Here is a 20,601-nt window from a genome sequence, read left to right on the forward strand (position 1 = left end):
TATTCAAGGAGGAGGAAAAGCCTTATACTTTTTGTGTTGGAAGTTTACGCTAACAAGTTGAAGTGGCATAAGACCGTGTTGGAACTTTTGTTGAACTCCAGGATTTCCTTGTGTTCTTTTCTTGAACTGTGGCTCAGAATCACATTTTAACCTTTGGAAGGGGAATTCGCCGAAGTTGTGAAGATATCCTTTGTTAGAGTGTTTCCTTTAGTTTATTTTAGGCAGGGAAATCCTCGTCTGGGAAGGGATAGCGAGTTGTTCATCCAACCTTTATATATAATAAAATGGCATTTATTGAGAAATGTTTACAACATGATTCACCTCACATTTCTAATCCCTCACACTACCTGGTGCACCCGAATACTGGAAACCTGTGAAACTTTCTTCCAACATTGTGCTGTCATGACGTAATGTTTTACATCCACGTCCCCAACAAAACCATACTCATTTGTTTCATCCAATTCCCCCCCACCCTATACCGCTGATAAACTCAGTGTATCTATAGCCCAACCTATAAAGTAACTAAAGCATAAGTTGTAAAGGCAAAGATAAACCCTGGCGGAAAGTCAAAGCCACCTGCGTGTTCCCTTAAAATAAGGATAACAGTCCACCTGCATACCACATCCTTCCCCTTCCCTGTACATCAACCCCCCCACCTCCCTGAGAGACCCTGACACCACCCACCATTACTGTTAATGCCCCAGGCCCTTTCTGTACCGAGGTGCAGACCCACAATTTCCAGCATTACAGAACCGTACCAGCGGGCCACCCAACTTCATTGCTAACCCCAGCAATCAACAACTATTCCGAAGGTCAACGGATGCATCCACTCATTTAGCTCTGCTCGACATCAGTTCTGGGTGCTTCTTCCATGAACAAAGAAACAGTCCCTCCCTCAACCCATACTTGCACCCTATTGGCAGGTCCCGTTGTGCCCACTCCCCCCGTCTGGTCTCCACTCATCCCAGCTGGCCTACTTCCTGCACTACCATTGCAAGAAGGGCCCTTCTGTTGGGCAGTCTCTTGCCAGTCCCAAACTTCCTGGGGGGCATGAAAGACAAGGGAGCGAACCTCCATCAGTGCTTTCAGTTTCGGCTGAAAGAACATTATATCTCCAAGTCTATGTGACACTGTGTCATAGGATCTGTACAACTCTGTACCTCTTGGATAAAGTCCGGGAAAATCAAGATTTTGGCTGACCCCAGATGAAATGCTGAGCTACGTCTGGCGTCCTGCATGACTGCAGTGTGAGCCAACTGCTTCTTGAGTTGTACTACACACTCACAAGCTGGCACAGGCCACCACGGCAACCTTGGGTGACGGGCCAGCAGGTAAGGAAGTTGTGATGTGAACCCATGCTCTGGTCCTCCCGTATGGGCCCAAGGGAGCCAGGCCATCAGTGCGCTGAAGGGTACCCCGGCCTTCCCCACCAGCATTATAAGTCTCTTCTGGCGCAACGTGGCCCTGTCAGGGAGCACAACCCCCTTGCATCGTCTCCCCGTAGCAGTAAGTGCTCCGGCTCGTACCAGGGGTCAAGTAGATATCTTCATTGCCTTTGTGGCGGTTATCAGTGGGGCATCCCACTTCCCTATGCTCCGATGCCAAAGCCGACTCAGAATCCATGATCGCCTACAGAGGGCTCCCGCTCTTGGACCCCCTCCTTAGGAGTCTGGGTTCGTCTTATCCTGGCGGCAGACCTCAGGGTCCCCACGGTGCACCAAAGCAGGTTGTGCACCCAAGCAGCGACCCTCCAAGGATCTCACTTAAGGCAGTCTGTGTAGACTGTGGCTGGTGATTGCCATGCCAGCGGTGTCACCTCATTTCGGATCTAATCAAAAATGGTGGCTGCACTGTATCTCTGATCACCGGCACCATTTCACTTTTGCCGGCAGTCCTCACTCCTGCCATTTTCGGCAAACATGCAGAGTCCCTGCAGGGGTCTGCAGTCGGCCCCACGATTCAGCGTAATCGTTTGGGCACGGATGTTACCGGATTTATCGGGCCTGGTGGATGGAGCTTCTCCATCTCACGTCCGCATTGCCTCGCGTACAGGATATGGTACTCTTAATGTCGTTAAGCGGTAAAATTCAAAGGTGCACAACACTATAAAAAAGAAAACAATAACAAAAGTATCCGCTACCACCAGCCGATCCTGGACCCACCATGCACATCACCACAAAGTTACCAAAACTAAGTTATAGAGACTCTTCACAAAAGGTGATGTGTGCAGGAAAAAACAAGCAGGGAATTTTACTATGGAGAGCAGAGTTCTTCTGCACTGATAGCCATAGCGACTGATCAGTGCCCCCAAAACAGATGTGCTGAGCAAGGTGGGATTAGTCACAGCTCACACCACAAAGAGAAACAGAGGGACATCTACCCCACAACATACCCGGACTGGAGCTCCAGGAGCCGGCATAGCACTGTCCTCAGCGTTGCAGGAGGGAAGTGGAGAGACGGTGGCAGAGAGGTGCTGGAGGACCTCAGAGGAAAACGCTCTAGATTTTCATTTGTCAGCGAAAGCAAACGGCCAGGATGTTTGGAACAAATAGAACCTGTGGTAGGACCAGAGTTCAAATCCCCATAGGGGAATTTAGGGTCATGTTAGGATGCACCTAAATTAATAAAATAAGAAGCTGAGCCCAAGGAAAAGACAAATTTATATTTCAAAGAGGCCCAGGACAAAAGAAGAATACATTAAATTGAAAACGTGATAAAAACAACAGAACTTCAAACTGACCAATCACAAAAGAAAGCCTAACGGAGGAGGACCAGAGTGGAAACACCCTGCCATGAATACCGTAAGCAGGGTTTTTCCACTAATCGGCGGCCAACAGGATGAGGAAGAGTTTGACTATAAAAGCAGAGCCCGCTCACTCTGAACATGTCTCAGTCAGTGACAAATGCCCTGTACTTCTCTCCAGAGACTGATGAATTAAGAGGAGCTGTATCCTGAAGGGGGAGGAGTTGCTGCCTAGGTGACAGAGCATCACCTACCCTGAGCACTGCCTGCCTTGGAGCTGTCTGAAGAGCCTGGAGGAAAGTGATTGACCTAGGGGGAAGAAAAAGCGTACTCCTGCAGCACCACCAAAGCCTAAAAGGTGGAAGAGCTGAACTGCATGGGAAGAGGCTAAGGCGAAACCTTGCTAAGACCTTGTTAGAGAGACCAAGGCAGAATAGGACCCCTGAAGAGAAGGAGGGTAAACCAAGACCAAGAGAAGAGTGGAAAAAATAAAGATCCCTTGAAGAAGAGAGGGGCAATAATCCAAGTCCCCTGAAGACATTAGGGGCAAAGAAAGAGAGAGAGAGAGAGAGAGAAAGAAGGTAAAGATGGACTCCTGAAGGAAAGATGAGCAATGCCAAGCCCCCTGAAAAGGAGAGGGGCAAAGCAAAAGGAAAGAGAAAGACCCGAGCAGGAATTTGGGCACAAAATATCCCTGGAAGCGGAAGAGGGGTAGAAGCTGAATGCTGGGGAAGAAAGAGAGAGAAAAACACATAACCCCAACAGGATGTTGGGGCAACATACCAAACAAATAAGTAGAGAGCATAAGAGAGAGGGACGAATCACCCAGAGGTTTTCAATAAAGTACTAACGCGCATGACCCAGCTGTTCCCGGGCCTCAGAGGCCATGCAACTGGAAGGCAACTGCAGGTACCAGTTTGAGTTCTTTGCCTAAGCGGCCCTGTTGGTTGTCTACCTGATGAAACCCTAAGAAAAGACCTATTTGAATTGCTGAACTTTCTTACTTTAGAAGAGGACTTTAAGTTAGATATTTTACCCTCGCCACTTTTCACCCATTGGGAAAACATTTAAGTTCATTTTCTTCATTTCAGCATTTGATTTGGCTATACTGACAACTCACTTTTTAGGAACTTTTGAGTCAAGAAACCTTTATTTTAAACTAAGGATTAATTGTGACATGCAAGTTTAGTACTTTGGGCACCTTTTTATTTAATATTTGAAATGCGCCTTGGGTTTGTGTTATTTGTACAGGGATGGGTTTAGGTTTGTGCACTTCGCTTTATTCCTTAAACCCGATTTAATTTTGATTACATTTGCTCAATAAAGAGTTTTCTTTGAAAAGACCCAAAGTCTGAGACCCTTCTGTTTGCCATGTCGTCACCAAAGGTAAGTGAAACAAAAATGCTTTGCTTACCACCAACAGTCAGGAAAGGTACAGCGCAACACCAAAAAGTAGGATTTCCCATTGATATCTGTGTAAGGAAAGCAGCAAAAAGAAAAATGTTTTCTTAGGAGGCCTAGGAGAAAGGTATGGAGGAGACCAATGATGAGAAACAAGAGGAGATTCAGGTGAAAGAGGTGATCAAGACACGATGCAGGAAGCTAGCCAAGATGCTGATAACCAAGGGTTCGAACTCTGGGTCCCACCATGCTATAGGCCAATATCCGAAGGAGTCTGACACCTGGGCTATGACTAGGAGGCCCAGTGCACCAACGCTGGTGTTGTCTGTTGGACATCGAGAAAAGTGCAACATGTTGGCAAGGTCTACGTATCCAACCACAAGAAAGAAATGCTGCAGCCTTTAAACACCCAAAAATGTGAGCGGCGTTATGGTTTGCAAGTTAGCGAGAGTTAAGTGAGAAAAGGAAGGACTTACTGCCTACAGTCCTCCAATAAGGATAATTTGCTTGTTATTTTGACTTTCCCCACACCATTGCTTCAGTTTGACCTAATCCCTCAGTATCTGGTTTGTTTATCTGGCCAATATCCGAAGGAGTCTGACACCTGGGCTATGACTAGGAGGCCCAGTGCACCAACGCTGGTGTTGTCTGTTGAACATCGAGAAAAGTGCAACATGTTGGCAAGGTCTACGTATCCAACCACAAGAAAGAAATGCTGCAGCCTTTAAACACCCAAAAATGTGAGCGGCGTTATGGTTTGCAAGTTAGCGAGAGTTAAGTGAGAAAAGGAAGGACTTACTGCCTACAGTCCTCCAATAAGGATAATTTGCTTGTTATTTTGGCTTCCCTCCCCCCCCCCACACCCCCCCCCCAATACAAGTGCCTCATCCCGGCTACACAGTATGCAAGGGACGTCCTACAATGTGAAGCAACAAAGGTGTATGCACTGGGATGAACTCAAGGGAAATGAGGGAAGATAAATGAATCAGGTGGTTTGATAAGCAGTGGCTGGGTGGGCCAGAGACAGCGAGTTCTAGCAGCATGGCTGGGTGTGATGTCACAAGCGGGTCATTTTGTCCTTTGGACCACCGCCACATCCTCATTGAAAATTATGTTTGGGTATAGAGCCCCCCCCCCCAGATCCGGCTAAGGTTATTTTAGAACAGCTGGATCTGTTCATCTCTCTATCACACAGCAAATACAGAGAGATTCTGTTTTTAGGTGATTTTAAAGTTTGGCTGGACGTCCGCAAATCTGGATGCTAAGAAACTTTGGGAAATCGACAGTCATATTCTATCTTCATTGACCACATCTCCCTCCCATAATAAAGTTCATTGTTTAGATATTTTATTTTTAAGATGGAATAATGTAACCCTGACAGATATGTTATCAGTACACTGGTTAGACCATTTAGCTGAAATGTTTCTATTGAGGCATGATGCGGAGAAGCAATCTACATGTAATGTCAGAGCTGCAGTTTTAGCCCACAGAATGAATGACTTAGCTAACATTCCTGGAGTACAGGTTAAGCAGGCTTTGGCGACTATCTTGCCTCTTTTTAAATATAATTACTTTTATTTTCCTGTGGAACTACTATACTGGGCAATATTTGTGCCTAGGTAGCACCACTTAAGCCAATAAAAGTAACAAAATCTAAACCCTGGTTTACCCAAGATTTAATTCCTTTGCCGAAACATTGTACAGCTGCAGAGCATAAATGGAGAGAGGGTTAAACAGTGAATGGGATTATTACTGCCAAGGATGCTCTAATAATGAAGTATAAGCAAGCAATTTCTAGAGCAAAATGTGCTTATACCCGTGAGAAAAATGACATGGCTAAACATCATCCTAGAGAGCTTTTCTCTGTCATTTCAAATCTTTGCCATCCTAAGTGTCTCTCCTCTGAAATGGATCCTTCTTTAAAGGGCCACTTCACTCCAAAATTGTATTCTTTTAAAAGAGGGGCCATAATAAAAAATGTACGGAAAATGTTTTTTGTTAAAAATGTTCAATGTAACTTTTTCAGCAAATGAGCCTTAAAATGTGTAGTATGGGGGCCTCCATTTTGTGAAATGAATGAGCCTCCTGCTCTTGTGGCAATAATCAAGCAAAAGCCCCCTACTGGAAGCTTTTGCTTATTAATGCCGGAGAGCAGAGAATGCTGCGCATTTTATTGATAATTGCAGTTAGTTTCTTTTTAAGCTTCCAGGGCTCCCCCGGCACGGGGGAGTGCTGGAAGCTTAAAAAGAAAGTAACTGCAATTATGAACACTATGCTACCCGCCAATTGCAGCAGACAGTGGAATATTAATAATTGCAGTTACTTAAAAAGAAACTCACAGCAATTATCAATACAACGCTGGCAGGCTGTAGTCCGCCAGCCTTCTCTGCTCTCCAGCAGCAATAAGCAAATGCTCCCAGTAGGGGGCTCTTGCCTGATTAGTGCTGCAAGAGCAGAGTTAATATAAGCACAGGAGGCTCATTCCTTTCAAAAAATTGATTCCTCCTAGTGCTTTAAATGTATGACTTTGAGGCTCATTTGCTAAAAACTTTACAAAGGAACTTTTTAAAAAATGATTTTGTATGTAAGTTTTTCATTATGGCCCATCTTTTAAAAGAATAACATTTTTGAGTGAACTACCCCTTTAGGCAGGCCAATATGTTTAATAAGTTTTTTAAAGAAAAAAATAAACTATTTAGGGTAACATTTCATTAAATCGTCAATCCTCTCTTAGTACAAGTCTGACCCAGCCCAGACATATTGTTTCAGCTCAACTGTTGGTATCTCCAAGTACAGGGTTTTTGATTTTAGGACTGTTCTAGGGGAAGAGGTGCACTTATTAATTGCTTCACTTAAACCAAACAACGATTTCTTATTTCCATTGTTGGCAAGCACCACAAAGTGCCTGCCGATTGAGATCGCTCCTTTTATGCCAAATTTCATAAATAAATGTTTGAGCAGGGCACTGTACCCTTGGATCTCAAAAAAGTGGTTATGCCTCTATTGAAAAACCCAACTTGGATACATCTATTATGCAGAATGACTGACCTATTGCTGGTCTTCCGTGGCCTGGCAAACTTTTTGAAAGGGTAGTCGCAAGTAAACTGCAAGGTTATGTAGTAGAAGGAATCCTTGTTAGACCCTCTTCAGTCGGGATTTAGACCGATGTTTGGAATGGAAACAGTCCTTCTGGCAGTTCAGGACGATTGGTTAGAGGCCACAGATAAAGGAGATCTCTCCCTTCTGGTGATGTTGGATCCCTCTGCAGCCTTTGACACGGTTGATCACTCGATTTTGCTTACTCGTCTTAAAGAGATGAACAAGTTACTTACCCCTGGTAATGTTCTTTCGACTGGATGTTGCTCCCACGTATTCCTCATCTTTGATTTTTGATATTCAGGTTTAGCTGGTTTGGCAAAAAAATGTCAGCAGAGGGTGCTGTGCGATGATGGCGTTGATCTGATGGGTCTCGAGGGTCTCCGTCTCGAGGATGATGTAATCGAAGGTTTATATAGAACACGCAGCGCTCCCGTTGGCTTCAGTCTGTTTTTTTTTCTTACAGTAGAAAACACCCGCATAACCTCGGGAGTGACCGTACTTAGCCTTGAAGGAACGAAAGCTGTAATAGCATGGGACATTCTACTAATGGGTAGGTTTGGAGGGCGATGAGGAATACATGGGAGGAACATCCAGTTGAAAGAACGTTACCAGGGATAAGTAACTTGCTCTTCAAATGGATTGTGTCCTCCCTTGTATTGATAGACTCTCAAAGAAGTGTTGGATTGGTGGAAGGAGTAAGAATTTCAGTTTCTTATAGGTTTTCATGAAACGAGCGCAGGACTGCTTTTCAAAGGTTCCCATCCTGACCGAGGGAAGACTCTAGGCAGTAATGGTTCGTGAACGTGAGAATCGTAGACCACCTTGCTGCCTCACAAATACATTCTATCGGTACACCCTTTCGCAGGGCTGTAGAGGTAGCCATGCCCCTGGTGGAATGGGCTCTTAACCCTTCGGGAGGATAATTGCCTGCCATTCTGTAACACTCCGAAATAGCCAGGATGATCCACCTGGTTAAGGTCTGTTTCGTAACAGCCTGACCCAGTTTGTGGCCTGTATATCCAATGAACAGCTGATCATCAATGCAAAGTTTTGACAGCCTAGATATATAAAAGCTCAAAGCTCTTCGAGGGTCCAACCTGTGTATCTATTCTCCTCCTTGCCAGGATGAGGTGGGGGGTAGAAAGAAGGTAAAACAGTTGTCTGTCCTACGTGAAAGTCAGAAATGTTCTTGGGTAAGAATGAAGACTTAACCCTCAGAACAGCCCTATCCTTATGGAAACTAGTAAAGGGCGGTTTAGATGAAAGTCCTGCAACTCACTCACTCTACGGGTTGAAATTAGGGCTACCAGGAGAATGGTTTTAAAGGTTAACAACCTTAAAGGACATGAGTGTAACGATTCAAAGGATGCACACATAAGACATTTTAATACCAGATTAAGGTCCCAAGTTGCAACCTGGAAAGGAGATGGGGGGAGGACACATTGCTGTAATTGTGTCACCGTCAGGATTTTGAAGTGAACATTCTTCTGACGAGCGCTTAAAGATGTACAGCACCGCCAAATAGCATTTAATAGTACCAATCTGGAGCCCCAGATTGGCTAAAGATAGTAGAAAGGATAAACCATCCAGTGTTTTACACAGAAAAGGATCTACATTATTTTCTTTGCACCAGTTGCAGAATTTGTTCCAGCGGCAATGGTACAAAGACTTTGTTGCTGGCCTTCTGGCCGAAAACAAAATCTCCATTACGTCATCCTGGAGGTCCGAATACTTGTATCTCAGCCTTTCAGAAACCAAGCATGAAGGTTGAGTGTCTTGACCTCTGGATGGAGAACCCGACCGTCCTCTCGCGAGAGAAGGTTCTCTCTTTGTGGAAGACGCATTGGAGGACAGATGGACTTGTCCAGAAGGTCTGTGTACCACATCCTCCTGCCCCAATCCGTGGCAATTACGATCATGTGTTTCCCGAACGTTCTCCACCTACTGATCACATGAGGAATGACGGGGACTGGAGGAACGCGTACAGGAGTGGAAATTCCCAGTCCACCACCAACGCGTCTCCTAGAGCTTCTCTTGGGGGGGATTTCCTGGAGCAGTACATTTCGCACTTCCGTTTCACACCGGTCGCGATCAGATCCACTTGAGGGGTTCCCCAAAGGGTGACGATCTCTTGAAGGACTTCCTGAGCTGGTTCCAACTCGTCGGAGACTGTGCTCTGCCTGCTCAGAGCCCCTACTGCCGTGTTCTCTTCTCTGGCTAGGCTAGAGAGATTCCCTCTTGAATTGCCCTGTACCAGAGCTGAGTTGCCTTGCTGCACAGTGTTAGTGACCGTACACCACCTCTCTTGTTGAGGTAGCAAATGGACACTGTATTGTCTGTCATTATCAGGACATTCTTTCCCCATACAGAGGGCAGAAAGGCCTTGAGCACTAGTGAGATTGCTGTCAGCTCCAAAAGATTGATATGTAGTTTGGACTCTGATGGAGACCAACGACCGCTGACTGTCAGATCGTGGATGTGGGCTCCACACCCAGTGAGTGAGGCGTACGTCACTACTGTTATCTCCGGCCATGTTGCCAAAAAGGTTCTCCCTTCAGAATGTTGTCCTCACGGCCCACTACGGAAGATCCTGTGCAAACCTCCTTGGAACCTGAAGTAGGTCAGACATCTTTCCTGAGAACAGAGGCCATTGAGTTCTGACAGCCCATTGAAGGGATCTCATTCTCAGGTGGGCCTCTGGCACCAGAAAGATGCAAGATGCCATTAGGCCGAGCAACCACCAAAAATCGAAGGCCGGGAGATGCTGGGCACTTTGGATTTGGTGACCATCTGTAGAATGTCTTGAGCCCACAACTCGGGTGGCAAGCTCTTTCCCAAGGATGTATACAGTACAGCTCTAATGAACTGGAGCTTTTCAGAAGGTGTCATATGAGACTTCTTGTAACTGAGGGAGAAGCCCAGTCTGTGAAGAGAGTGGCATGTGACGTTGCGATGATCCATGACTTGTTCGGGAGAGCGCGCCCTGATCAGCCAATCATCCAGGTAGGGGTAGACGTGAATCAGCCCCCTCCCCCGCCTGAGACTTGCTACCACCACCACCATCAGTTTGGTGACAACCCTCAGGCGGAGGTAAGCCTCAATGGCAGAACTCAAAATTGATAATGAGAATCGCCAACTGTGCTTGAGATGGATAGGTACGTGAAAATAAGCATCCTGAAGGTCCAATGACACCATCCAGTTCTGGAGTTGGAGGGCCTGAAGAATCTGAGAAAATTTGACCATCTTGAACTTGTTCTTCCTGAGGAACTTGTTCAAGTGTCTCAAGTGCAAGATGGGTCTCAGTCTTCTGTCTTTCTTGGGTATTAGAAAATAAGGGGAATACCATCCCTTGTTCCTCTCGGCTACAGGCACTGGTTCTATAGTGCCTTTATCTAGCAGGGTTAAAATGTCCTGCACAAGGAGCGGATCCGGAATCCTCAAAGAGAGGCTCCCTGGTGGATTGCTATGAGTTCTCTGTATAAAAGGAAGGCAGTACTCATGGGCTGTGGTTTTCAATGCCCAAGCATATGAAGTATTGACTCACCATACTTCTAGAGGCTGAGACTGTCTGCTCCTCACTGGTGACTTGACTCAAGACCTCAGATTGGTTTTGAGGCAGCTGATGCAGTGGCAGATGGTAACGGCGCCCCTGCTTTATCTGGCTTCTCACCTCTCCCTCGTCCACCAGATGGGAACTTTCTTTGGCCTCTTTGCCCAGCCATTCCCCTCGCTCTTCCAACGGAGGAGTAGTAGCGGAAAGATCTACCCCTCCAAGGCTGTCCACTAGGTCGAAAAGGCTGAGGCTGCCAAATAACGGCACCTAAAGATTTGGCTGTCACCTTTGAGGTCTGCAACTTCTCAAGACTCATCAGCCTTGTTGCCAAAAAGGTGAGACCCGTCAAAGGGCATGTTGAGGAGTCTGGATTGCACATCTGTTGCAAAGCCCAACGCAAATCTGCATATAACAGTGTTAGTAGCCATGGTTCTGCTGATGCTGTCAGTAGAATCCAGACCTGACTGAAGAGACTCGCACATGGCTTCTTTGCTGTCTCTAATTATGGCCAAGAACCCGTCTCATTCATCCCCCTCAGGAATGTGCTCTGCTGCCATGGAAATGCAGTCCCATAGAGTGAATGTAAATTTTGCAAGGGCACATGAAGGGTTGGCTGACTTAAGCACCATACTCCCTGCAGAAAATACCTTCCGTGCCCATCCATCTACTCTTTTGTCATCCCTATCTGGAGAGATGGTAGGGTAAGCTGCTTGCTTAGAAGTTGCTGTAGCTGCCTGTACTACCAGACTCTCTGGAGTGGGATGCTTTGACAGGTAGTCAGGGTCACTACTGGAAGGGCGGTACTTTTTGGTCAAGTTTTTATTTACAGCCGGATTGGTTTCTGGTGTTTCCCAATTCGCTGCTGCCCTTTTTTGCAGAGCAATATGAACAGGTAATATAGGATCTGACTGAAGACCCTTATCTAGGATTTCTGTCATCCTGTTTGAATGGTAACGGAGGCCTACTCCACCCCAAGTAGTCCATGACATGAGCTATGACGTATCAGCATGCTCCTCTGCCTCTGGTCTTCCAAACTCTAGCTCAGACGAGGTGTCCACCCCACTGGCCGTCTGCCGGTTGTCATAAAGGTCTCTCAACCTTGATTCCACAGAAATAAAACTTTCTGGCACATTTGGCGTACCAAACTGGAGGCCAAATGTTGCCTTGCTATCTGAGAGTTCATTCTCCTCGTATATTGATGTAAGGGACTTAAAAAAGTACTTCTTTGGTAAAGGCACATATGTCTTTTCAGGTATCAAGGGTTTAATGAAGAATGGATTAGATGCTGGAGGAGCCGTCAAAACATTTTTCACTGGCGCCATAGGTTTTGATGGGATGCTCGGGCGTCGATGGCGCAGCTGGCAATGATGGCACAGCTGGTGTTGATGCCTTCGTCATTGAAGTTGATGTTGAGGGCTTGGCTGGCATCGAAGGTGCAGCCCGGGTCGATGGTGAAGGCACCCACTCATACACGTGTCCCAAGAGTAATGCATACTAGAGTCACACACGCCGTCAGGGAATGAGACCAAGAGATAAATTGCAAGGATAACAAAGTTTGTATAATATAAAGAATGCCAGCAAAGAACTCTGCTGCCCGACAGCGCTCTGCTAAAAATTACACGGCCAGCACATTAAAAAGGCACCAAGCGTCATAAGTGACATCATACATGGGTAACACATCTGCATAGTTAATTGGCTGGAAATATATATAATAAACCCAGCTCCATATGGGATGCCTGGGCTCTATTGGTTGTTGCTTCCCAGTCGATCATGGTGCACATGGTCAGCTGGGCTCATCTCTGCGGTGAAGGTCAGGGCAAAGAGGCGCTACAATGCTAACTATCTAAGCTAAACGTCAGGAATTAACAAATCAAGGATAATGGTGGACACCTGATCATCACATGAATGGGGGTACTTCGGAAAGAGGGAATAATATACTGGTATGCTGTCCTACACATTCAGGGCTCCTGCGATAGTGCAGTTCCCGCTCCCAGGCTCCCACCGAGGGGGTTTGATCTACAGTCAGCCTTTCCTGGTGCATCATGATGCAAACAGACGTGTGTTGCTTTTGGGGGATTATACTGCCGCACAGTATTAAGTCTATGGTGGGCATTCTGGAATGATCAGTGAGAGGGGGTCAGATGTGTATCAGCATGAAAGGGAATTGGGGGTCGGGCCGGTGGTCCCTGGCCTGGCGGGTGGGGTTTGCGAGGGCACAGGCAGTTTAGTGGAGATGAGTGGGCACTTGGGCCGAGGCCTGTCTCTTGTCTGGCGCTCTCCGCAGTGCACATTCTTTTCGGAAAAGATACTAAAGATTAGCAACATGGAACGGCTGGACTTTCGTGAGAACAAGGCTCACGCGGAGCTGGCAGGTGGTGGCGATGCCTTGGGATCTCTGTATGAGGTGCTGGGGATGGGAGAGCTGAGTTTAATGATTTTTGGGCCTAGTGAAAAGATGGCGTCTGGCCTAATAGAAAATGGTGTCTCATTGTCGGAAACATACACTATGTTATTCATGCAATTTTTTATGTTATCTCGAGCGGATGAGTGTCGTGGGGGTGTGACGTCTCCCCCTTGGCCCACACGTAGTTGATTTACGAGGGTGGTGGATTAGGACCATCTCCTTCCCAACAATGGTGTGAACGACCTCGATTTATGCTTGTGCTTTTGGCTCGACAGATCCTTAAATGAATCGACTCAAGGCCTCGACGCGCTAGGTGAGGATCAGGCCTTCGTCGAGGGCATGCAGGATTTTGGTCGAGCTGTTTCTTTCCCGGCTTCTTTGGAAGGTGCGGTAGGAGCATGGCTTTGGAGGCTTTTGTTTCTCAAATATTTTTAGCATCTCTGCACTGAAAGCCTCGCACACGGCCGGTGTGCATTTCTGTGTAGGGCATGACACACTCTCAGGGGAAGCATCCGACGATGAAGTCGAAGAAGGTGACCTATGGTGCCTCTTCTTGGACCTCTTCGACAGCGATGCAGAGTGGTGGGAGCCACACCTGGATATCGACCTCTTAACTTTCTTCCTCTGAGGAGATTTGCCTCTCGACTGGTTGGTCGAAAGTTTTTTGGTCGGGTTAGATGATTTGGGGTTTCAACCTACCGTCAACTTCCTATTTTGTTCCTTGAAGGCCTTTCCTGTCATCGACTGGCACGTTGAGCAGTGAGGTGTTATGCTCCACCCTGAGGCAGCATAAACATATGCAATGTGGATCGGTTAATGACAATTTCGACGCACAGTCTCAAGACTTCTTGAACCCGGTCCTCAGGGTTTTCAGTCTCGATGAAGACGACATACTAGATTTCTCGAAGCAATAAATTCATGAAGTAAAGAAGCGCGCCGTATTTCTTGAAGTGATAGAATTTGCGGAAAAAACAGAACTGAAGCCAACCGGCACTGCGTGAGCTATATATACCTTTGATGACATCCTCGAGACGGAGGCCCACGAGGGACATTGAGTCAACGCCATCGACGCACAGCGCCCTCTGGCAAATTTTTGTTTTCCAAAGCAGCTGAAGCTGGATATCGAATATCTAAGATGAGGAGTATGTGGGAGGACACAGTGCATTCGAATGGGAACGTCTCTGAATATGCCATTAAATGGTTTAGCTCCCTCCTTTCAGACTGAAGTTACCAGGTATAAATATGGGGTTTTCTGTCGGCTCCCGTTCTCTTGGGTTGTGGTGTTCCGCTGGGTTCTTCCCTGTCCCCTTTGCTCTTTTTAATATTGTTCTACGGCCCTTGATGAACATTCTGAGGAGTCATCGGATTAACTTTCACTCCTATGCCAATCACACCCAGATGTTCATCAAAATAGGGAATATCGATGAAACATTCCTTAGGATCAATCATTGTCTTGACATCAGTCTCTGGATGTCAGAAAATCAATTGCAGCTTAATCTGGCTAAGACTGTGGTCGCCCTATTTGGGTAGAAACAACTTCTTGCAGTAGGGAAGCGCCCCTAAAAAAATCCCCACTTCATCCAATCATAAACTTGGGCTGTATATGGCAAGATAACCTAGGCAGCGAAAGCCAGGCTACTGCCAAAGTGCGGACAATGTTTTACTCCCAGCGTTTGCTGTGTCAAGTCTTGCAGTTTATTCCTAGTAGTGATCATGCTATTGCAGTGGGTTCATTAGTAAATTCACATTTGGATTACTGCAACAGCCTCCTTTATGGAATTCCAGCAAAGCAGCGTCAGAAATTGCAAAGGGCCCAAAATGCAGCTGTTAGACTTGTCTGACATCTGAATAGGCCTGCCTATGTATCAGCTGCCCACAAGACTCTCCACTGATTGTCATTGGATGATAGAATAAACTTTAAGTTGGCTTGTTTGATCTTTAAGAGCCTAAAGGCCCTGGCTCCATCATATTTAGTGAAAAAGCTCAGCTGGTATTAACTGTTCAGGCTGCTACAGTCAGGGGACCAACTGTTGTTGAAAATTCCTCGATCTCGCTGTGTCACGAGGGGAGACGGGCAGTTTGCTTTATATGGCACAAAGCTGTGGAACAGCATCCCCAGAGAAATCGGAGCCCTTGATTCCCTTCAGCAGTTCCGAAGAGCTCTAAAAACCTTCCTTTATAAATGAGGGACCGCCTGAGGCCTCTGTAATTTCTCCCCATTTGAGAACTTGGCCCCTCTCAACTTTTTCTTGTCTTGCCTTATTTTACCATCTGCGCCTTTATACGATTAGGTCTGTCTGTGTGCGCTATACAAGTTTCTAAAATCAAATCAAGGACTGGGCAAAATGTAGGGACACTGTCGGAATGAGTTGTGATGCAATGAGGATAATTTTCGGTGGCATTATTTGGAAGCTGACCTTGCTTCCATCTAAAACCTAGAGAGCGTTGCTTACTGTGCATGCATGGAACTGAAAAGCTGATCCTCAGCGCATACTCCGGTTTACCATCATGGCGGTGCCCATTTCTAGCCGATAAAAGAAATGATGGTGGAGGCGAGAAGCTTGTGTGAAGGGCCATGTCCGCGTATGAATCCTGCATTGCTTTTAAGATTAATGCTGCTGTACATCAGGATGTGCTCTTGTCCCCTTTCTGGGAATGACATCCCATAGGTATCGAGGTAAGAGTACTAATAACTAAGAGTAGAGTAGTCGCCATGGTCTTTTGTTCCAAATGTTATTTTGTATTCCCTGTACTATTGCTATATATTGTAAACTTTGAAATTTAGCTAAGTTATCAAGTGATTTAATCACAAATAAATATATAACTTTTGTCAGAGAGTGCATGCAACTGCCTGCACTAAACTCCCTTTCTTGTCCACTTGAAAGCAGCCTACAATAGAAACATCAATCTCATCTATAATTGGATGCTAGGTTCTCGTTCAGTGGATTGGTGTATTTTAATGATTCTATAGCTGACTACTTTCAAGTTAAAACGTTTTGAAAATTGCCAGGATCCTCCAATCCTAAGTGGGTATCAATCATTTTGTTTCTCTTTTTTCTATTTCTTGTTTGCTGCTGACCTACTTGAACATTTCACACCTCTGTTCTTGTTGTTCCTGATCCTTTGGCATGTTTTCTTGTTAATGTTTTTAGTTTTTCTACTGTAAAAGGAAATGCACCCCATATTTTCCTTTCTTCTTGCTTCATGCCAGGCTCTACTTATGCTTTCAAGATCCCTAGACACCAGTGCTGACTGCTGTCGCATTGTGTCAGATGGTTGGATTGAGGTCTGTGTTTGTGATAGTGAGATTGCCTTAGAGCTTCTCACTTCCACTGTCCAGCTTCGCTCCATGTGGGAAAAAGTCATCACTGCACGTCTCGGGAGCCCGCACAAGGATGATGATGAAGGAGCTCAGAGATGCCAGAAGAAAAGAATTATCTCATTAGCCAGCAACCTAGTGGACTTCATGAAAATCAAGGTAAGATGTCCCAGTGAGACATGCATTAAATTCAGCGTTGTAAGATGACTGAAAAGAAAGCTATTTGTCCATGAACTTAAGGATTTAATGGTAGTGTTTTGTCCTGCCTTTCTTTTGAAACATGTTTAATTTCCACGTTTTCTGGTACTCAGCAACACTCTGCACATTGTATGATTGAATGCCAGGAGGCACTTGTGATTCTTCATCAATAATGGTTGTTTGTTTGCTATAACTCAGAGCTCAAATCCTAAAAGAAATTGTGGGGGGACTAATTAACATTAGAATTGGGATGTGACATCACCAGAAATGTGTATATCAAGGTGAAATATTCAAATTTACATCAATTGGCTTTGCAAACCCATACAAATTCGACAGGACACATGGCATTTGCGGTATTCAGTCTTTCCATTGAAAATATTTCCATACAAAGAATTTTCATCGAAATGAAACAATCGAATTACACGTTCATCGAATTTAACTTACATAGAATTTATTTTCATAGAATGGCTATGCTTATAAATGTTATAATGACAACTTTTCTTCTGTCTTTCATAATGAACATTTTAATTGTAACTGTTTGGAAAATTTATTAAAACTGTTTGGAACATTTTTATTAATTTGAATTTAAAAATATATTATAATGTATTATAACTGTAACATAGTAGCAACTGTCACTTTGCGTGACTTGCTTTTATAGGGTTCTTTCCTCGTAATTCATGCTTATTCATCGAACCTGTGGTCATTGTCGATTCATTGTTTTTGATGAATATGCACTTTCAACTGTATTAATAGTGTTTCAATTGAAAACATTTCGATGGATGAGTTTCGATGGATTTTATTTTCGTTGTAAATAATTTGATGGAAAGACATGTAACCGGCATTTGCCTTTCATCAAATCAACACGCATACAAAAACAGGGGAGGAATTTTTTTTAATCGTGTTTTGAAAATGTTAAAAGGTGCGCATGTTTTCAATTCCAAGAATCAATAACCATGTTTTCCCTGGAACATACAGTCCCGAAATGTGACCTTTTACCTTTAGTTGTTTGCCATCAGCTTATCTGGTGTAGTGGTGAAGTGTCCAGACTGCAAATCTGGTGACCTTGGTTCGAGTCCTGAGGACGGCGTAGATCCAGAAGTTGAAAAAAAGACAGTCACTGTTTCTCATTTTACACATGGCTTCAGCTTGAGCCCTGCTACTACTTTGAGTCAAGGAGAGGAAAGGGTGGTCTGAGGAAGGGGCTGGCCCCAGGTACGGTGAGGAGGCATGGAGTTGATAGGACCCAGATTGCTGTGAGTCATGGTACATAAACTGCAGCATGCCGCAAAAGGGGAATAAGGCAGCATGAGGGAGGGACTGCCAAAGGACAGCTGTGAGGGGTCCTGGAGGCGCCAGGTCCCAGATCTGTGCTACGTGTTAGGCAGATTCATAAACAACACCTGTGGGATGGTGCACAGCAGTACAAAAAGGGAAATCTTAGGCAGCCCTAGTGCAGGTTAAGAAACCTGGCCCGCCTACACAATCCATCCTACCTGGCAATGCTTTACACCTAGTGAGACAAATCTATACACATTTTCTGCTCAAGCAATGGTTTGCATACTGCTCATCTAGTTCCATGATAGATTTTTTTAGCACTGCAATTGATAATGATAAACTTACAATTGCTTGCTTACCTGATACAACTTCAGAATCATGTGATGTAACATGAGCTCCAATTTCGTATTCGCTGGTCACCAGAGGGGGGTGGTCAAATGGGTTAATTTCCGTTGTAAATCATGACTGACTTTCTAGAGCTTCTAGGACTGATATGTACACTGATATTGTACTCTGGTGTTTACCTTGGTGTTTTGTGTGGCAGACTACTGCTTGAAATGTGTCCTTAAGACAGAACGACCAGAGTGTAGCAATGCATTGGAACTGCGCTATGATCTAAATTTCCTGTGTTTAATGTATGTCATTTGGATCGCAAACTATGAGTGTGCCTTTTTTTATTGTTATTTGGCAAAAATGCCTTTAACAAATATTAAAAGTAAAAGAATGTTTTAAAAATTACAAAGTTATACATATGTGTGTACAGTGTGCCTTTTTTATACCTGCCAGAACATCTCAGTTGGAGCAGTATTAGCATCCTGCGCTTTATTTTTCTTGATGGTTTGCATGCCATTATACTCTCTCAAATCTTCCCTTGAGACACAGCAACTGTATACAGCCATGAAAATCAGCAAGGTAAGATTTGAAACAGACTGGGTAGTGGCCATATGGAGTAGTGGCCATAAACCACTGATACTTGCAGAGTCTGGTACCTGAACTTAGAACATCATTTATCAGGAAATGCCAGGGCGTGGAGACTCTAACTGTAATAAATAGAACCCCAAGTCGGGCAAACTCAATTCAATAGTAGTTTGTCAATTAAATTGTTTCTGTGCTTTCTTCCTACATACAGACTTATTTGGAAGAATCAACAACTCACCATGATAGTATCCTGGCCCTTGCGGCTCTTATACAGTCTTCTCTTGAAAATCTGGCAGCTAGGAATCACCCAAGAAGTCATTTAGGGAAACCGTTTTAGTATAAGAAAGACTCTGGGAAAATAAATCAAAATATTCTTTTAGACCCAACAGGGATGCCATTCAACAAGCCTGTAGTGAATATAATCAGACCTTTAAGGCCAACAAATGAATGGCATAAAAATGATGCCCGAACTGACCTGGTAACTGCCTGAAGGGTGAAGGTTTCAAGCAGGTTCTGGAGAACATTTGTCAGGGGTCCTATTCCTGATAACATGAAAGCACCCCTTCATTAGTTTCACAAATCTGTGAAGATCACTGGATTGAATACTTTGAGAAGCTCCATAACCTGTACCCAATAGGGAGGTAATCTAACAAAGAATATCAGGATGACTTGTTTCATAGATCTTCCACACTTTTCATGTAAGCCTAGAATAACCGTACATGGATCATGTTGTTCCTTAGCTCCCCAAGCAAACCATGCATTACTGGGCAATGCGTCAGTCTGAAAAGCAACACAATACATAGCAACACAGGTTCAAATCACAGTCCTGAGCGTAGAGACCGGTCTATGCTATTAAGCACATTATAAAAGAAGAATGAATTAATTTGTTCATTCGTTCATTAATTACTTGTGACATGCTTCAACTCTATTTGACAGGTGATCGGGTTGCTTCCACATCACTGTCGGACGTATTAACTTCTTGACTCTTACTGTTTGGATGGATAATTTACAGTAGGCCAGATGAGTGCCTTAAAGATCTTGGAATACCATCTGATGTACAGTATGGTTTTAGAGTGGACTTGAGTTCCACAATGCAGGCTCTAAACTTGTTGATATTTGTTAAGATGGATTTCTAAAATCTGACCTAGTGGACAGATTTCATGAAACCACCCTAGTTTTAGTGAACAGGGGAACTCTGAGAGGTTAGCCAAACCCAATCAAAGTAAGCGGGTAAAGTGGTCAAGGCTTAGTCTCAGGAGTGAGTGTGGTCAGATGACCACAAGGAGTTCACACAGTGAAATACACAATGATTCTACTTACACAGGCAAGTACAAAAATACTCTATTTACTATAGGCCCAAAGCTTACTAGAAACAAGCTGGTAATATTATCACACAACACTCAGTTATAAAACATATATTCCGTCTCCATAGGTTTGTAGACATGCATACAATTCACCCTGGTAACTCATTATGCAATTGGGAAAACCAGTTCACAAGTGCAATACCCAAACTTTGAGTCCAGTTCCTGAGTTCAATGGGACCTTGTGCCCAAAAATGGCAAAGTTCCTTCTAGGAGAGGGGCCAAAGTTAGGAAAGGTTTTTGTGATGGTGAAATATGTTCCAGAAGACTTCTCAAGGATTTATCTCTTGAACAACTTTTAAAACAAACATTTAAAAGCGAATGAATGGA

The 20,601-nt window shown here is 44.7% G+C and overlaps 1 protein-coding gene across 1 annotated transcript in view; it reads left to right on the plus strand.

Annotated features, from left to right (window-relative positions):
- DHX34 (DExH-box helicase 34) overlaps positions 1 to 20,601 on the plus strand; it is a 1,224,470-nt gene that overhangs the window by 869,877 nt on the left and 333,992 nt on the right. Inside the window, exon 14 of the mRNA XM_069644554.1 lies at positions 16,412 to 16,678. Within this exon, the coding sequence (XP_069500655.1) occupies positions 16,412 to 16,678 (267 nt within the window). The remainder of the gene's footprint in view (positions 1 to 16,411; positions 16,679 to 20,601) is intronic.

Source organism: Ambystoma mexicanum, chromosome 2p (genome assembly GCF_040938575.1).
Source record: "Ambystoma mexicanum isolate Mex_15411 chromosome 2p, UKY_AmexF1_1, whole genome shotgun sequence".
NCBI classification, from domain to species: domain Eukaryota; kingdom Metazoa; phylum Chordata; class Amphibia; order Caudata; family Ambystomatidae; genus Ambystoma; species Ambystoma mexicanum.